This window comes from Python bivittatus, unplaced genomic scaffold (assembly GCF_059951505.1).
Source record: "Python bivittatus isolate LINGU-HERP-01145 unplaced genomic scaffold, Pbiv_v1 ctg000080_np1212, whole genome shotgun sequence".
Lineage (NCBI taxonomy): Eukaryota > Metazoa > Chordata > Lepidosauria > Squamata > Pythonidae > Python > Python bivittatus.
This window is the reverse complement of record NW_028277035.1, coordinates 34,551,244-34,569,556: the sequence shown is the minus strand read 5'-3', so window position 1 is coordinate 34,569,556 and position 18,313 is coordinate 34,551,244. Positions and strand designations below refer to the sequence as shown.

General features: G+C 38.5%; 1 protein-coding gene across 3 annotated transcripts in view; it reads left to right on the top strand.

Annotated features, from left to right (window-relative positions):
* The window catches only part of RASGEF1C (RasGEF domain family member 1C), a 93,764-nt gene that overhangs the window by 60,722 nt on the left and 14,729 nt on the right, over positions 1–18,313 (top strand). For all 3 annotated transcript variants that reach the window (XR_003086159.2, XM_025175108.2, XM_007421919.4), the window contains exons 5-10: positions 1,371–1,583; positions 4,590–4,664; positions 11,762–11,857; positions 15,213–15,315; positions 15,415–15,494; positions 15,952–16,047. Coding sequence is in view for 2 of the 3 variants with exons in the window: in XM_025175108.2 (XP_025030876.1) it covers positions 1,371–1,583; positions 4,590–4,664; positions 11,762–11,857; positions 15,213–15,315; positions 15,415–15,494; positions 15,952–16,047 (663 nt within the window). In the remaining variant the exon portion in view is untranslated. The remainder of the gene's footprint in view (positions 1–1,370; positions 1,584–4,589; positions 4,665–11,761; positions 11,858–15,212; positions 15,316–15,414; positions 15,495–15,951; positions 16,048–18,313) is intronic.

The window sequence follows — 18,313 nt, the reverse complement described above, 5'->3', positions numbered from 1 at the left end:
TGTATATATGTGTGTGTACTATATATAAATACATATATGTATAGAATAAAGCTATAGCTATAGTCAGTAATGTATTTTCTCAGATGCCAATTTCCACGACAGGTTTGTAGTCCTCCATGTCTTTAAGGCCAGCATACAATTCAATAAACAAACAAATAGCTGGTCATATTGTCTGCATCCCTTTGTGTCTTCCAGGTGTTCTGTAATGCATTGCAGATGTACAGATTAAAATAAAATTAAAGGACAGATAAAAGAAGTTCCACTGAAGAGATGGAATGCACAATGGAATTACTGAAGAAATGATTCTGTGCATCTCTCAATATGAGGATGATTTCCAAACCACAAATATTTCATTTGTTTGTTTAGTCTAGATAGCTATTATCCCCATTCAATCTTTTCAAAATATTAACTCCAAGAAAATAGCACAGTAATCAACTGTCTATTCAAAACAGAATTACTGCCCAATTGTGTATTCTGATCTTCAGCACATCTTAAGAACACATATTGATATAATTAACCCCAATTAATTAATTTTTGGTATTGCAGTTTTTGCTTTATTGGGAAATAAATGCTTAGAGTGGGCTATATCAACTGCTGTACTAGATTAATTTGAACACATCACTAAATAACATGTAACCCATACCACCTGTGGTCTTTCTCCTTTGGTTTCAAAATAATTTCCTGAAAGCTGAGGGCAGCTTTAATATCATGTTACCATGATTGATATGAAAAATAATTTAAGAAAGCTGTCATAGGTGTTTTGATCATGTCAATACATTACATTGAATGAACATCATAAGCAGTATATGGTATATAATGCTCCATAATGGCACTGTTTCCAACATTATGGGATGTTTTACAGATGTAACTATTTGCAATTGGAATACTAAGGACTCTGTGTGAAAAATATGAATATAAACCAGCTGTGACAATCTTAATAATAGAAGTATTACACTGGCGCTCTTGTATAAGATATTCTACATGTGTTTCATACAATCAAAAGTCTACATTTCAGAGGTTTCAAAAATGAGAAGGACAAATCTGATTGGTGAAACAGAGGATGTGGGGGAAAAAAAGCAAAGTTGACCCATGTGGTCAGCTGAGTTGGCATTTAGCACAAATGCACACATGTTCTGGCTAGATGCTAGTCTTGTGGTAGAGAACTATAGACTGGAACTTAGGGTGGAGCTATAATTAAACTGACTGGATATTCTAGAATAGATGGTTGGAAGTAAAATTATTCTAATCTACGTCTGATCATTTCACTCTTGAATAGAAACACTGATTCAAAAGATTTGTTCCCCAACATACTTTAAAAATGTTTTACTTGGAGTGAGTTTATGTCCCTTTCCTCCTTTTCCTCACTTCAGGCCTATTGGAAAAAGATGAATCAGCTTCTACAAACCTTGAATCAGAAGCTTGCAAGTCTTAACCATGGCCAGGAAGGGATAGTCAAGATCAGTGCAGCTGTCTCAGATAAAGTGGTAGCTTTTAAAAGTAAACCTCCCTCCATCCAAAGAGAAATGTTGAGTGTCTGCAGTGATCCATATACTTTGGCCCAACAGCTAACTCATATAGAACTGGTAAGTGGAGAACAAATGCTTATTTGCACTCTCTGATTATTTATAGAGGAAGCCATTTCTGAAAAATTCTTATTGAGAATACTAAAACTTTTTAAATATGTATAATCCAGTATGAACATCTGGGCCAATTGCATTGCCATTCATGTTTGCCTGTAGTCAAGGAGGATTTGTTTATTCAAGTAGATCTACTTCTTTTGTAAGAGTTCAAGGCTGTTGCAATATCAGAGCAAGTCTATCTGTACTGTCAGTATTCTCCAAATCCTACCAGCAAAAGTGTGGGGGAGAAGGGCAGAAGCCAGAAAGGAGCAATTGTGGTCACCCTTCCTGCCTTTTTGCTTAAGAAACAATCCCATTCATTTCCAGCAAAGGGACCCAGATGGTTTAGACCAGCTTATCTGTTGGCTGATGGTCAGGGTGTGAAGGGTATCAGCTGATCTAGTTTGGAGCATGAAAAATTAAATAATATATCACAATAGTTTATATCACTGTTATTATATTACTTTGCCCTGTTGGGTCTGTTATGCAAAACTAGGCTAACCAGATATGAGCTGCAAAGTCCAGAGAAGCAATAGATACTGTAACAGCAAAGGTACAGAGAATTCTAACAGATTGCTGCCAATTTAGATTTTTGTACCCCAGGTCTGGTCATCCTGTACAAAATATAATTCAAGAACCAGCAGTCAAATTAGACAAAATGATAGAGATTTTTAATTGTCTCTATTATGTCTTTAAATTTTTGCAGAAAAGCACATAAAGATGGGTTCCTGTTGAAAATGTCCTCATCATTGATCTATAGCTCCTGATTAAAAGTAATGAGTTCCCAGTGGGGAATCTGGGGTTTTAATGGGAAAAGGTTGTGGGGAGACAGTTTTAATTTATGTTTGCTTTTTCAAAAAAATTAAATAGATTAAGCTTCTGCGCTTGCATCTCCTCTATTATCTTTTCTGATTTGGACCTGAAGCATTTTCATTTTTAATTAATTTGTTCCTTGTTGCTGTTAGAAACACCAATATAATATTACCAACCCATGTTCCTTTATGCTTGTCCATTCTAACTTTCTTCTTGGGAGAACTAGACAAAAGATTGCATTGTGGTGATGTTATATAAATTTTGAAGGGCAGACATGACCCTGAACATTTATCGTCAACAGCTCCAGTGGCTTTTTGTTAAACTAATTAATCCATAGCTGATTTGAAGATCTCAGGAAAGTGATATTGTGGGAGAGAGTTTTATTTTTTTCCCTTTGTCCATTGTACCCCATGTTTGTTTCTTGATTTAAGTTGCACTGTGTCTTATTTCCCAAAGCCAGTAATAGCAACATAAAGAGGAAAGAAAAGTGTGGATACTGCACTGTGTTTTTCTCCCAAGGTAGTTCATTGCAGGTTTAGGAAATGTAGTGATTTTGAATTGAAAAAGAAAAAAAAATATGAAATATCTTAAGCTCTAAAGTATCAAGACTATCTTAAACTTTTTAAAAAATCCGATCTTCTTAAGCCTTCAACCTTCCCTGCTTTTATGTTTGTTTGTTTTTGTGTCTTTGAGTCAGTTTTTGACTCCTGGCGACTGCCTGGACAGTCCCTGCAGTTTTTTTGGCAAGGTTTTTCAGAAGGGGTTTGCCATTGCTTCCTTCCTAGGGCTGAGAGAGAGTGACTGGCCCAAGGTCACCCAGCTGGCTTTGTGCCTCAGGCGGGACTAGGACTCACAGTTCTAGCTTGGTGCCTTAACCACTGCACCAATATATGACATACATTTATGATACATTATATCATAATCCATAAACCATCCTATTACATGTCCATGCTGGACCCTGAGTAATTTTCCTACACTGAACTCAATATACATAACATTCCTATAGTGATACAGAAAGTTATTATAAACAACTGTGGTGTAGAAAAAGATGGTGTACGTGCAATATGCCTGATTGCTCAAAACAGCAGACAAGGCATGGGTACCTACTAGCACTACACAGTTATTACACAAACTTCTCTGTCTCCTATGTAAAGGTGATCCATCCCATTCTCATTCCAAAAAAGGGGTAATATTTTTGCAGCCACACTCATTGGAATCCTATCCCTTATTTAAATTCTCTCTGGTTGTGACAGACCATGTGTCTTCCGATACAAGTTTCTACAACAAGAAAATACAAATGTTTTCTGAGCAATCATTATTGAAATGCTAAAACAGTAACAATAATGTAGAAAATCTGGATGCAGCAAATTTTGTCTGTTAAATCCAAAGTCTGCCAAACTGAGGTCCATTTAATTGAGAGTTTACTGTCAAAAAAATTTAATACGATTACTTTCCAATCATATATTTGGCAATTTTCCCTGCTGTTCATATTACATACTGTATTACAATTTGGTAGAAGTGTTTGGTGGTCTCTATGGGCTTTGAGGTCCCATACAGGGTCTTGGAGCCTCAGGTTGAGCACTTTGTTCTATGTCTCCTTTGGGCATTAATGCCATGAAGAGGTCTTCCTGAGGACAAGAGACTCCAGGGTTGCACTGATGCCCCTGATCAATTTCCATTTCACAGAACCTCTGAGCCTTCCCCCCATCATCCACACACTGGGCATGAGCCCCAGTTTTTGTTGAAATGGAGTCCTTATTTATAAAAGTCTGTGCTCAGCATCTCCTGAACTTTAATATGCACATGAGTAATAAATGTAGAGAAGAGAGGGCATTTAATAAGACATAGCAGAAACAGTGCCAAGCTCTAGGAATAAATGCATAGAAGGTGCATGTAAAAACCAGATGAGCCCCCGAGACACTGAAGGGGACCTTGGGCTGCCACTCAGTTAGCCCATACTTTAATCCAGGCTTATCCATAAGTAATTACTTATGGCGATTAAACCAGAATAAGTCAATCAGCCAATGAATGGCTTCATAAATCACTTTTAAAGTCTGCTGTCAAATCTAGATGGTGCTATGTCAGGGACAGTGAATAACAAATACAAGTGATTCTCAGGGGTGCTCTTTTACTCTCTTATTTTATCTCCTGCAAAAGGAAAGACTGAGTCATATTGGTCCTGAAGAATTTGTTCAAGCATTTGGCCATAAAGATCCCTTGGATAGCACAAAGGTATGTCTGCCCATATTTTCTTTTTTTGTCCAGTTATATTACTCCTTTTCAATGAGCATGTGTGGTATCTATAACTGCATGAAGTTGTGATTTCCCCATGGTGGCATGTAAGTTGGGGCATGAGACTGCAGATGAAATGAAATGAATCTTCTAACAAGGTATTCCCTGTTCACACATATGTGAACTCATGCATGTGTAAATCTGGATGCCTAGACAAGGGACCTTTTTCCAGATCGATGATGCACACATAGCATTATTGTTTCATTCAGTTCAAGAATATTTATTTCTAAATGTAGAGGAATCTCCAACCCAGAAGCAGTGAGGAATAATTAGCTCAAATAAGAGACTCGCAAAGAAACAAATCCAAACATATTTAGGTTGAAGAAGAGGAAACGTTTATTTTACAACAAAACAAGGAAAAACAGTCATTCACATACAGAAGAGAAAATGGCCTAATTAGTATGCCCACTGTCTAGATCAGCATTCAGACTCAAATAGATCTAATCCAAAATAAAGAAAGAAAAAAGAAATCATGCATACATACATGCATACATACCAGGTTAGAGATAGTTCGCCGCGACAGACATCTATCTATATGGTCGCCAGAAGTTGAAAACTACTTGATGCACATAATCAAATATAATTTTTATTACGAATTTTAATTACAGTAGTAAAAACTAATACAAAGTAAACTTAGAGAAAGAGAAGAAAATGGAAAGAATACAAAGTGCAAGAAAAGAAAAAGAAGAAAAAGAAAAGAAAGAAAAGAAAGAATATAATAAAGAAAAAGAAAAGAAATATATAAAGAAGTGTGTTCCAACCTTCATCACAAGTAGAAACAAATTTAATAACTCTTCACCCCTTAAAAGGTTAAACAGATGTCTCTCCATCCCATATCCCATCCTTTATCTATAAGCAAATCCATAAAACATCAACTTTTCAATCCTGGTGTCAGCAAAAAGTCCATAAAGGGTTGCCAGAACATTGCAACAAAATGTTTTATTTTAACCTTGATCAAATAAACCAACTTTATATTCCTTTCTTTTATTTCTAACAATCTTTAATTCATTCAAAGTCATTGGATTTGATTTCTCTTCAGTTCTTCTTTATCCCATCACACAGATTTCTTCAAGGCTTTAACAAGCCTCTTTTGTAGATCCAGTAAGAAAACATTTTCCAGGTCATTCTCTTGGTTTATCATTTGTATTTCCCCTTTAATTTTTAAAATTTCAGCCAGTTTCTTTTGTATATCCAGTAAAGTGTCCTTTTCCAAATCATTCTCTTGGCCTGTCATTTATAGTTCCACATTCTGTACTTTATGTTATCAGATGAAATTTTTCTACATCTATAATTCCTTCATTAACTTCTTTTAGACATAGTCTATCCATAGAAGCAAACATTGTTACTGACATTGTTGATATCGTGGCTACTAATTTCTCACTCCATTCTTCAGATGGAGTATTTTGAAAATACTCCTTCAGTATTTTCATTGTTATAATGTTTTGCAACATTTTACAGGCTTGAAAATTTTCCTCTGCCTAAAAATGTTAGTCCCCTCTAGTGTAGTTTTTGAAATCATGAAATTGCTTATCTTTGTTTTCTCTTGTAAAAACCAAAACAGAATCTATTTCTCATGAGAAGCTGTTTGTTCTTTATAATTAATTCCAAAATCTTATTGTAAAAATTTCAATATTCAATTTTATCTGGCCTCATACTCTGTTTATAACTTTCTATGATCAAAATCTTACTTAGTTTTTTGCTGTTTATTTCAAATTCTTTAAATTCTTATGCTTATGATTAAAATTTTCTTTTGTTCAGGATTAAAGGCAGACTCTCCAAGCATTTTCAAACTTGTTTTTCTGAAGGTCTCTAATAGCTTAAAAGTAGTTAATGGGCAATTTCCAAAAGTGATTAGAAAGTGAGGTTTGTGAACTTAGGGTCCTTTAAAAGTCTCCACTGCGGTTGCAAGCAAGATGGCTGATCCCGTTGTCTCCTGGTGCTCAAACCCACAGAAAACTGCTGTCGCGAGGAGCAGCCGTCCGGAGCACATGTGGGTGATCTCCTGTCCTATCCTTATCTGGAGAGGTTCTAGGGAATCAGTCTACTTGCTGGTTCCTCGGTCTTTGCTGCGGTCTTTCGCTCCACTTTCATACAGCTGTCTTCAGTTCTCCATAACTCCCCTGGAAGTTCTTGATGGCACATAATCTGTCAATTAGTTAAGATACAGAAGGTACAAACATCTAGGACAACTGCAGCAAAGACCAAGGAACTGATGAGTAGACTGGTTCCCTGGAACCTCTCCGGATAAGGAGCAGATGGGAGATTATCCACATGTGCTCCAGACAGCTGCTCCTCATGAGGAGACTGCAGAACAGCAGTTTTCCGTGAGTTTGAGTGCCAGGAGACAATGGGGTCATATACCTGGCTGGCAACCACAGCAGAGACATTAAGTTCACAAACCTCACTTTCTAATTGCTTTTGGAAATTGCTCATTAACTACTTAACGACTTCTAAGCTATTAGAGACCTTCTGAATGAAAGGTTTGAAAAGTCTTCATTGGTGAGTTTATCTTCCACTCTGAACAAAAGAAAAATTAATTACAAGCTTAAGAACTTAAAAGAATTTGAAATAAACAGGAAAGACCTAAATAAAATGTTGATTTAAGAAAATTATAAACAGATTAAGGGTCCAGATAAATTTGAAATATTGACTTTTACTATAAGATTTTGGAATTAGCTATAAAAATTTAGCACTAAGCAATAAATGAATGGCTGAAAATGAGCAGAAGTCTTCTAGTATCTGCAAACCATTTTCCATGGAGGTTTATAACAAGAGTGTGGTATGCATTTGTTCATTGTAAACCTGGAACTGAATTGGGGTACTTCACTGCATTATTTATTTTGTGGTCATTGTGAGAAAACTGTGAATTTATTTATGTATTTATTTGCTGACTTCCAAATAATCTTGGGATCTGTCTTTGTAGATGGTTAGGGCTGGCAGGCTGTAGTCCTGCAGCTCCCTTCTTCTCATAGGCCTGCGATCTTTTCCTCTCCCCAATGGGAAAGCAGGACTGGTGGGATGGAGTACATGAGCAACACTGCATTTACCACTTCCTCTCCTAACTTGGCAAATGTACAGATTCAGTATTAATATCTGCTATTACCTAGGAGTTCTGCAGCCTTGAACTTTGATTAAGGCAAACTGGATTTACATTAAAGAAACATTTTTGGTTAAAATGTAATAATATCATGCTAAAGACTGAACATACGTTCAGCTTTCCTTGGCTTCCTTTCTGTGTTCTTCAGGGGTACCCACCTTTCTCTGACTTTTTGCCTTAGTCCTGAAAGGCTAAATTTTGTCAATCAGGCGGAGATGTGAAGAGATGTTAAGCTGCCCGGAGGAAGTTGTGTGTCACTTGAAACCCTCTGCCTCTTTCTCAGCAGCTACATCGGACAAGATAAAGACCGGGCAGATTGTGCGAACATAGACACCTATCAAAACCCAGGAGACAAAAAGCTGGATACCAGCTAGGAATGCTTGTTATGACATTCAGGTCAAAAACAGCAAGAGAATTAGGGGAACAAAGAGAGGATCAGGAAGGGTAAAAGCCCGTTCTGGTCTAAAATCCATTGTTTTGGTAACAAGCTGACTTGTTCATGCATTGCCTTTGCCTTTCCTGCAAATATCATAAGCCTTTTCTGGTCTAGAGTAAATGAGGGCCCCAACAAGTAGAAAGATTGACAGACTGAATTATAAGAGGACATGCCTAAAGGCTTCAGTGACAGATCAGTTGTGGTCAGGTTAAGAATCTGTCTTCTTTAATAATCCATTTGAAATAGCTCAGTTGCAGAAGTCTTAGAGGAAATCATGATGATTGTTACTGATTGCACTAGCTTTTTGTTTCCATCATTTTATCATAATAGTCTTCAAATTCATCCAGCAAAACCTCAGGTTCCAAATGCAGCTGGAATACTAGGCTGGCTCAGCTGCATAGGTCTGCTTTTTGCATTTGCAGTTGCACTGATATAAGGCTTCGCAGAGACGTTGACTCTGGGCAAATCAAGAACTTTGGGGAATGAATCATGCTGCTGGTATGATTAGCCTACTAAGAGATCCTTGGCTGCTCTGTACATTATCGTACAGTGGTACCTCGGGATACGAACACCTCTACTATCGAACATTTCGATAGTAGAGGCCAGCTTTGGCAGGAAAATTTACCTCGGGTTACAAACTGGATACGCGGCCATTTTCCCTGCTGCCACGTGGTTGCGGCTTCCTGTGGGCGAGGTCGCGGTAGCGAGGAGGTGTTCGGTGAGGCTTGTGGTGTGTTTTGCGGTGTTTTGCGAAGGTTTTTGGTGTGCGTGTTAGCATGACTCCAAAGAAAATGCAGAGCAGGCTTGGCGGGATTGTACTTTACATTGAACCTTATGGGGAAATTTGCTTCGGGTTGCGACCAACTCAGGATACGCCCAAAGTCACGGAACGGATTAAGTTCGTATCCCGAGGTACCACTGTATATTGGAATCAATTGGAAGTGGTCACGAAGGATAAATTGCCACTTAAGAATATGTATTTGCATGCATGGACAGAGAGAGAAGGCATACAGGCTGTTCCAAGGCTTAATTAAAAATTTGCAATAATTTTTTATAAACCAAGAACCAGGTGATTTTTTTGTAAAACACTAATAAAAAAGATACTAATCTATTTTATATTTAGGGTGGTGGATTGGACTTAAAGTATTCATATTCAGGAATATGAATATGAATATGAATGATCCAGCTTCCATTTGGATCAGACGGTGCTACAGTTGTGTCAGCATAACTATAGTGTCCTTTCAAATGTCCACAGTGCTGCCTTTCTTTCATATCTAATTATAACTGAAATGTATCAGAAGTATAGGGTTGTGGCAGTGGAACTGATCATGTAGCAGACAACAGATGTGTGGGATCATCTTTCCTGCACCTCACTTTGGCTATAGTTTCTTCCTTTCTGTTGGTTATAGAATAGCATTTTTCATAACTGCTAAGCATCTGGTGGTGGTGGTGGCTATTGTTAAAAATAATGTTAATATATAGTTGGTTTGTCCAGGATCAACAAACTTTTCCAGGGCTATCATGTAATTTCACACAAATTTGGTCGTTTCATGGGGGAAAGGGGGGCTGGCTTGCCTTTTTGAATCTGGTGGGCAACATGTTACTGAACCTGAAGTGCACAGTTGGTGCAAAGAACAGGTTACGCTGTGCGCCGGTACAGTCTTCCTTGCTTGCACTGCCGCATGTCCATTTATTTATTTAGCATTTGCAAAATCAGGCTACTGAATAACAGTATCCAAGACAATGTGTTTAGTTGGATGCTTGGGCCATCTATAGAAAACAAAGTGGACTCGGCTGTTAAATGAAATTAAAATAGATGAGGAGTAAATGTTGGTTGAAATTAAAAAGGAATGTCTGGAATGAAATTCAATTAGATTAGTCAGCAAGTTTTAAGAATCAAGGAAAGAGATAATGTTGAATGCTATGTTAATAGGTGTAATTCAGTGCTGAATGGATTGAAAAGGAAAGGCTGCTGCAAAGGGAAGAAAATAAGGAAATCATTAGGGATAATATATCACATATGAAAGAATAAAACATACTAGACAGTGAAACAAAAATGGTAGGAAACAGAAGCCCAAATAATATGTTAACCAGACAATACTAATCTGAGCAATATTGCTGTATATGGAAAAAGATGCTTAAACCACTTCTTAAACCACCGTTGCCTTCTCTTGCCATGAACACAATAGCAGCATTTTTTTTTTCTAGTTATATTCCATCATATTGAATCTGCTCCAGGCTGCTTGCATTTTAAAAGTACTTCCTGCTTTGCATGAAATTCCATCATCGCTCATTAATCAACTTTAGCCTTAGGATATGTTTTCTGCAACAGAGAAATTTGCAAATATTGTGAAAACCAAAAATCCCAAATGGTATCATTTTCTATATATATTCCACTTATGGGAATCCCCTTTTCTCTGTATAAAAACTTCCTCCTCATTGATTTATTGTATCCTGAGGGCCTGAGCTAGAAATTATAACATTAATAAGAGAAATTTGTTTTAATACTTCCTGATACCCTCTAGTGGTTGCTAAAGTTATAAAAATATTTCAAAATATAGATTCATAAATGCTTTCGAAAATACTATCTGCAGGTGGAATATTTTTCAATAATTTATGTTGCAAAGCTGTGCATACCTACTTGGCAATAAGTCCCATTGGGCTCAGTGGGACTTAGTAGATATTATAGAATTGCACTATAAGTCACTAGATTGAAATTCATTTGAAAGGAGGGCTGGGAACTCCCAGTGCTGAGCAGTTGCCTAGAAACCTCTGTCTAAAAAGTTTAGGTCACGAGAATGGCATTTGCTGATGAATTTTGCCATTTGGGTGACTTGTTTCACGGCAACTGATGATATAGAAATTGGCCAAGATAAAGAGATCATAGCAAAGGTATTATCTTGCGAAAGAAACAATTTTTTAAGGCAAATAACATTCCAAACAGGAACCACCTCACTGGCTACACTGCCTTCCCCTCTCTCTGTATCAGAAATGATGTTTTTTGTTAGACCACCCAACAACAGCCTGAGCCATTGCATTTGTCAAGATTGGAGAACTCCTGTGTTAAAGGCATAGATGAAATGTGGCTGTGACACAGAAAGGACACTTCTCTGATTTCATTTTCCCCAGATTCTTGTTGCTCTTTGCATACTGCAGGGTTAATATCTGCCTGTTGATAACTCAGTGAGTGCAGATAGGAAAAAATTGCCTTCTGAACAGTTGCTGCTGGCAAAATGGAATTGTTCATTGTGCATTGATTTGATTTGCAGAAAGGGCTATAGGCTGTGAAATCAAAGACATCTGCCACTTCCTATCCTTTTACATTTAAAACGGAGATCCACGTGCCCTGTCTGTCAGGCAGCCATGTGCACATGTTCAAAAATATATATTCTGTTGTCACATGAGCAACACTTTATAGCTAGCTTAGTTAATGTAAAAAAAGCTAAAACCCTAAAAAAGAATTTAGTGCATGTCATTGTTTTTAATCTGGTTTTTATTTTCCAGCCTTGTTTCAGTGAACAGAAGAAGACTAGTAATCTTGAGGCTTATGTAAAATGGTTCAATAGACTCTGCTATCTTGTAGCAACAGAAATTTGCATGGTAAGTCAGCTCCTGTTATACTGACTGTGTGATTATGCCATTTTGAAAGCATTTGGCAAATTCAGTGTAGAATTGTTTTTTTTTCCCTCATTAAAAATAATTGTTCAAGCTAATTTGTCTTTTTAAAAAAAGAAATAAAAGCTTTAAGTTTGCGTATTTTTCACAGAAATTGCACAGTAAGCCACAAGCAAATTGTCAAGCAAAGAGCAGACTATGGATGCAATGACGAAGCAATCATTTTGGTACAGTGGGGGGTGCAATGATTGGGGGGCCAGGGATCACATTTGACCATTGAATGTCATGCCTGGGGCCCACACCCCACAAAGAAGGTGAGTCCAAGGCAAAAAGGAACAGGTCAAAAACTAAATTTGATTTTAATTTAAGGTTAAATTTAATTAAGATATAAATATATCTAGTTAATATGACTCCCCAATGTATTAGTATTACTATAACTATTTATATGCCACCTGACTCCCAATGACCATGGGTGGTTACAAATAAAAACAAGAAAAACAAGAAAAAAAAATACATTGACAGACAAAAATGAAGAGTGAGGATGGGAAAGGTGGCAAAAAACTGGACAGGAATGAAACAAGCTCACATAGTCCAAAGGAGGGTTTACTCACCCTTGCCAAAGGCCTGGGTGAAAAGCCAGGTTTACAAGGTGCTTCAAAACATCAGCAGGGTGATCTCAGGGGGAACCTCACTCTGGAGGGCAGGTGCTGCTAGGGAGAAGGTATTAGCCTTACAAGGTAGACCAGACCAAGGAACAGATGCCAGGTGTGCCTAAAACTACTTTTATTAAGTTTGGCTATACTAATAGAATTTTGCAGGTCTGAATGTGCTTCTCCTTCTCTTTTATCTTCAAGTGAATTTGGGGGATGCCTGTCTGAAACGCTTTCATCCCCCTCCCCACTAATCTGGGCTTCTGCAATGTTTATCTGCTTGTTGTCTTGATAACAGATCTTCCCTTTCTCCGTCAAGGTCATCCTCTTTACTCTCTACAGAAGGTGCACTTCCAGGGTCCCAATAGATGGCATTGTTTAATCAATGGAACACAGAGCACACCTACCCTGCCCAATCAAATTGGCCAGGCAGATACTATGGGAGACAGGCAATCCCTTAAGTAGGTGGGCCCTATGCCATGCAGGCCTTTGTAGGTAACAACAAGCATCTTGAATTGCACCCAGAAGCAAGCTGGCAACCAGTGCAGCTTGCAAAGCAGAGGTGTTACATGGATATACCAAGACCTGCTCATCCCTGCCCATGCTGCTGCATTCTGGACCAGCTGAAACTTCCAGGTGGTCTTCAAGAACAGCTCCATGTACAGCATATTACAGTAGTCAAGCCATGAGATGAGCAGGATATGAGTGACTGTCTGAAGAGCCCCCAGTCTAGAAAAGTAAACAACTGGCATACCAGATGAAGCTGTGTAAAGGCCTTCCAAGCCACAGCTGCCACCTGCTCATTGAGCAGGAGCTGTTAGTCTAGGAAGACTCCCACTCTTGAATGGGGAAGTACAACCCCATCTAAGGACAGAGATGGAACATCCCTAGATCTGAGTGGCCCAAACATCCACAGCCACTTGGTAGGATTGAGTCAGAGATGGTTCCTCCCCATCCAAACCTTAACAACCTCTAGGCACTGTAATAGAACCTCAGCAGCCTCACTTGGCTGGCCTAGAATTGAAAGAAATAGTTAGGTATCATCAGTGTACTGACAATACTGAACCCCAAACCAATGAATGATCTTATCTGGCGGTTTCATATGGGAGGGAAGAGAATAAACACTCCAGTGGCCCATACAGGAGGGGCCTAGGGAGCAATCTCTCCTCCCCAACCAACACCGACTGGAACTGGCCCTGGAGAAAGGAAGAGAATCACCATAAAATGGTGCCCCCAGCCCACAGAGCCGGCTCAGAAGGTTGACAATATTGCAAGCTGCTGAGAGATCAAGGGGCACAAGGATGGATGCAACACTGCCATCTCAGCTGCGCCAGCCATAGACCATCAGCAAGTGTACCAAAGCTGTCTTGGTACTAAATCCTGGCCTAAAATGGGTCTGAATAATCCATCTCTTCCAGGGTTCTCATCAGCTGCAGACTGACTCCTTCTCAACTTTCCTCCAAAAAGGAAAGTTAGAGACTGGTCGATAGTTGTCAAAAACCATTGGGTCCAAGGATGATCTTCTGAGGAGAGGGTGCACCACACCTCTTTCAAGGCAGGATGTACAACCCCCTTCATCAGAGAGGCTGACACTACAGCATGGACCCAACCACAGGTCATCTCCCTGGCCACTTTTATGACCCAGGAAGGTCCCGGATCCAGTAAACAGGTGGTCAAGCTGACTGCACAGAGAACCCTGTCCATTTCCTTGGGAGTCACTGGCTGAAACTCATCCCAGATCACACACCCAGACCATGCCCCAGGCATCTTGGCCTGCCTTGCCCAGTCGGAGTCCAAATCAGAGTGATTCTGAGCAGATAGCTGAATAATCCTCACAGTGCCCCAGCAGATGTTCTAAGGGGCCCTCCCTACCCAATAAGGATCAGGTCACCCCAAATACAGCCACTGGATGGCTATCAGTGGACACAATAAATGTGGAGAAATATTGATGTTTCGCCACCCTTATCGACACAATCCCTAATATGGGCTGTTACCTGTGTCAGGTCAGACTTGGTTCAAGTCTTTCTCCAATGGTGCTCCAGATGTCTCTTCTGGTGCTTCATCTCCCAGAGCTCCTCAATAAACCAAGGTGCACCGCAGGATTGGTGCTCAGGGAAAGGCCGATCCCAGGGTATTTTATCTCTGCTGTCACATTAAACATTATAATTTTGTGGCAGTTTTTGGTGGGTCTACAGGGGCTGGTCACAAGATTTTTGGGAGCAGCATGAGACTCTGGTATAAAAATATGGGACAGTTTGATCAAATCACACTTGGAATACACAGTGGAGAAAAGATGGACTTATTTGTGGTCTGCAGAACCAAGATAGACATTGAGAATGTCTTTACTGTCTATCTCTTCAGTTCAAGCCTGGAAAAAGTTACAATAGTTGTCATTACACTGATAGTTTGCTAGACAGAGTATCTCTGGAATTAATTGTTTTTTGAGTGTGCATTTATCAGATCAGTGTTGAAGAAATTTTTGAAAGGTATACTAGGATTTGGTCAGTGTCTAACGGGAATTTTGATAGCTGGCAGGAGTGAGTGCCAATAATCAAACTGCTTGAATGAGATTTTTTAGCTTTGTGAAACTGTTGGATTGAGCATTAAAAAAGGACATTTCCTATTTGTGGAGCTCTGACATTTCAGTCATTTTTTACACTTGGCTACTTCATCTGCTTGTTTGTTGACAGCCTGCCAAAAAGAAGCAGAGGGCACAAGTCATCGAATTCTTCATTGATGTTGCTCGTGAGTGCTTTAACATAGGGAACTTTAATTCACTGATGGCAATCATCTGTAAGTGTGCCAGTGTCACTTCGGTATGATTTTATGGATATTCAAAGATGATTCTGTTTCTTAATGTCTTCCTCCATTGGTCATCTTCTTTCCCTCTAGCTGGGATGAACATGAGTCCAGTGTCCAGGCTAAAGAAGACCTGGTCAAAAGTGAAAACAGCCAAGTTTTTTATTCTTGAGGTAATATGCTGAGAATTGTGTATTTATTAAGTGTTCATAATCAAGGGTCACATGATAAAATGGGCCTTTCATACCATGTCAAATTCTGGATACAAAAAGAGATTCCAGAATGGAAAAGTTCTCATCCACATAGAAGAGCAAATTCATTTCACTCCAGATACAACCACAAAATAAAGTAGGAACAATCCATGAAAAAGATAGCATTAGCAAGCATTCTACATGCATCCTTAGGAGTTTATTTCCACAAAAATGTTACAGACTAAGGAGAGAAGATAACAGAAAGTGTTATAGACTGACTTGCATGGAAAAGGTTGAGTCATCTCAATTCACCTGTGTCATTTAGCCTTTTTATGAAGTTGTAAACTCTGTAATGGAAAGATAATACCAAATATCGTCTGACTCAAGAACTTTCACATGGCCCTTCTCTCTTCACATCCCACCACCTCCTCTATTTCAGCACCAGATGGATCCTACTGGCAATTTTTATAACTACAGGACTGCATTAAGGGGAGCTGCTCATCGGTCCCTAACAGCACACAGCAACAGGGAAAAGGTATTATTGTTATTATAACTATAAACATTTTACTTGCTGCCTCCAGGAGTTCATTACCTTAATGAACTTAAGAACATGACAGTGCCTGATGTCACTGTCAGAAAACATAGATAGCCATAATTGAAAGGTTTCAGAAAGACATTAGTGCATGCTGCCTAGCTTGATCAGTACTGAGGTCAGGCAGTTTCATAGGAACAATTGCTATACACTGAGTGGATTAGGAGCAATTAAAGAAGCTGAAATAACTTACATGTTTGTCTTTTTTTTTTTTTTGGTGCTTTCAAGTCAGTGTTGACTCTTGGCAACTGTCTGGACAAGTTCCTGCAGTTCTCTTGGCAAGATTTTGGAAGTGGTTTGCCATTGCCTGCTTCCTAGGGCTGAGAGAGAGTGACTGGCTCAAGGTCACTCAGCTGGTTTGTGCCTAAGGAGGGATTTGAACTCAAAGTCTCTTGGTTTCTAGCCTGGTGCCTTAACAGTACACCAAACTGGCTCTCTATGTTTGTTTTAGGTGCATTAAATGTGTAAAATAGTATTTCTGCTTCCATAAGGAAAAGCTTGTGGGGATGTCAAACATGTAGAATTATAAGACTGTCATATAACTAAAAACAGCACTGCTTGTTTCTTTGTGATTATCCCTAACATGTTATAATACAAATAAAATCAAGTAGGAGCATTCTAGTTCTACAGATTATTCTGTAATTGATAATATCAATTAAACAAGAGCAAAGAGGTGGCACTCAAAGATGAGCAAACGTGTTACATCATTGACTTTAATGGACTACACTTAACTTCATCAATCATATGAAGTATTACCCTGCATTAGGAGTATATATGCAAAATTCACCCATGTTGGGAGGGAAGAGGGTTACATTCAGATAGGAGTTGCAAATTTCTTTGTTGATTTTGCTGCAACAGACTAACATAGCTGTGTCTCTGGCAATTAACTGGGAACTTCTTATCAGTGAAAAGCAGTTAAAATAAGTATCATGAGATATAACATATTTCTCATTTTTTGTCTTAGTAAGTCCTTATTAGCCACGCTGTGAGAATCCTTTGCATGTTAACCTATACCAAATGAGTAGAAACTTCTTAGCCACAGGTTAATTTAGCAGTAGAACAGGCTGCCATGTGTGGTGAGCTTTATTTGCTGAAATATTTAAGAAGAGGTTGGACAACAGCTAGCCAATATTGGCTGATTAACCAAGCTAGATAGGGTTGTCCCTGGATTATACATGGATGTGGGATCTTCTGAGAAGTCCAGAGCTATAAATTAAATTAGGAAGTAAAAAAAAAAAAAATCCCAGAAGAAGGCAGTGGAAACCGCTTCCATACCATGCCAAGAAAGCTGTGTTCGCATATAACATGATGGGAGGATTTATAAAAAAAAGTTTTGCTGAGTAGATAACACTAAACCATAATGGGTATAATGGGTAGGTTCACACATCATTCCAAGTAAAAAATGAATAAATCATATGATTACTTAAAGCTGTGTGTGAACCAGGCCTATAGCTCCCATCATCCCTCATCATTTAACATGCTCTCTATGGATGAAGAGAGTTGGAATCTAATAACATCTGGAGGGCCAGAGTTTTCTATACCTCTCCCAGAGGCTTAATAGACCCAGAGTACTACAAATACAAGTTTCAGACACATGAACGAAAAAGACATTGTTTGGAGGAAACAAGGAGAGTTGGATTTCCTACTAAGGGAAATGTGTTATAATTATTCAGAAATAAAGATTTTACAATAAAGCCAAGTCTGAATTTGGTTCATCATCTGCTCCAGCAACAAAGGAAAAAGAAAAATATATCTTCTGCTGGCCTGTCCTGGACACAGAATTCCTGCTGCATTGTAAATGAAGAGTAGGGACATTAATACAAGAAACATACACTTAACAAAGAAACTGAAACTTTTAAGATGGTTATGATATAAGCCTGCTGTTTCATTAGTAGGTCTCATTTTCTTTGCTGATTAATTTATTTCTCTGGCACAGAAAAGTAAAAATGAAGGGAGGTTAATATTTTATTTAAGTTTTCTATTTTAATGACCACCCATCTAACAGCAGTAATTTTAGCTGGCAGATAGAAAATTAAAGCCAAAAGACAACCCAACACAATTTGTTAAAATAAACAACCAAAAACTATCAATAAAACATATACCTTAGGTCTAAAAACATTCCATATTCTGAATCAGTAAAGAAACAACAGCCAAACAAATCAGCCAGCAGGGCTCACTTAATAATCTGCCCAAATACTGGAGGGAACAA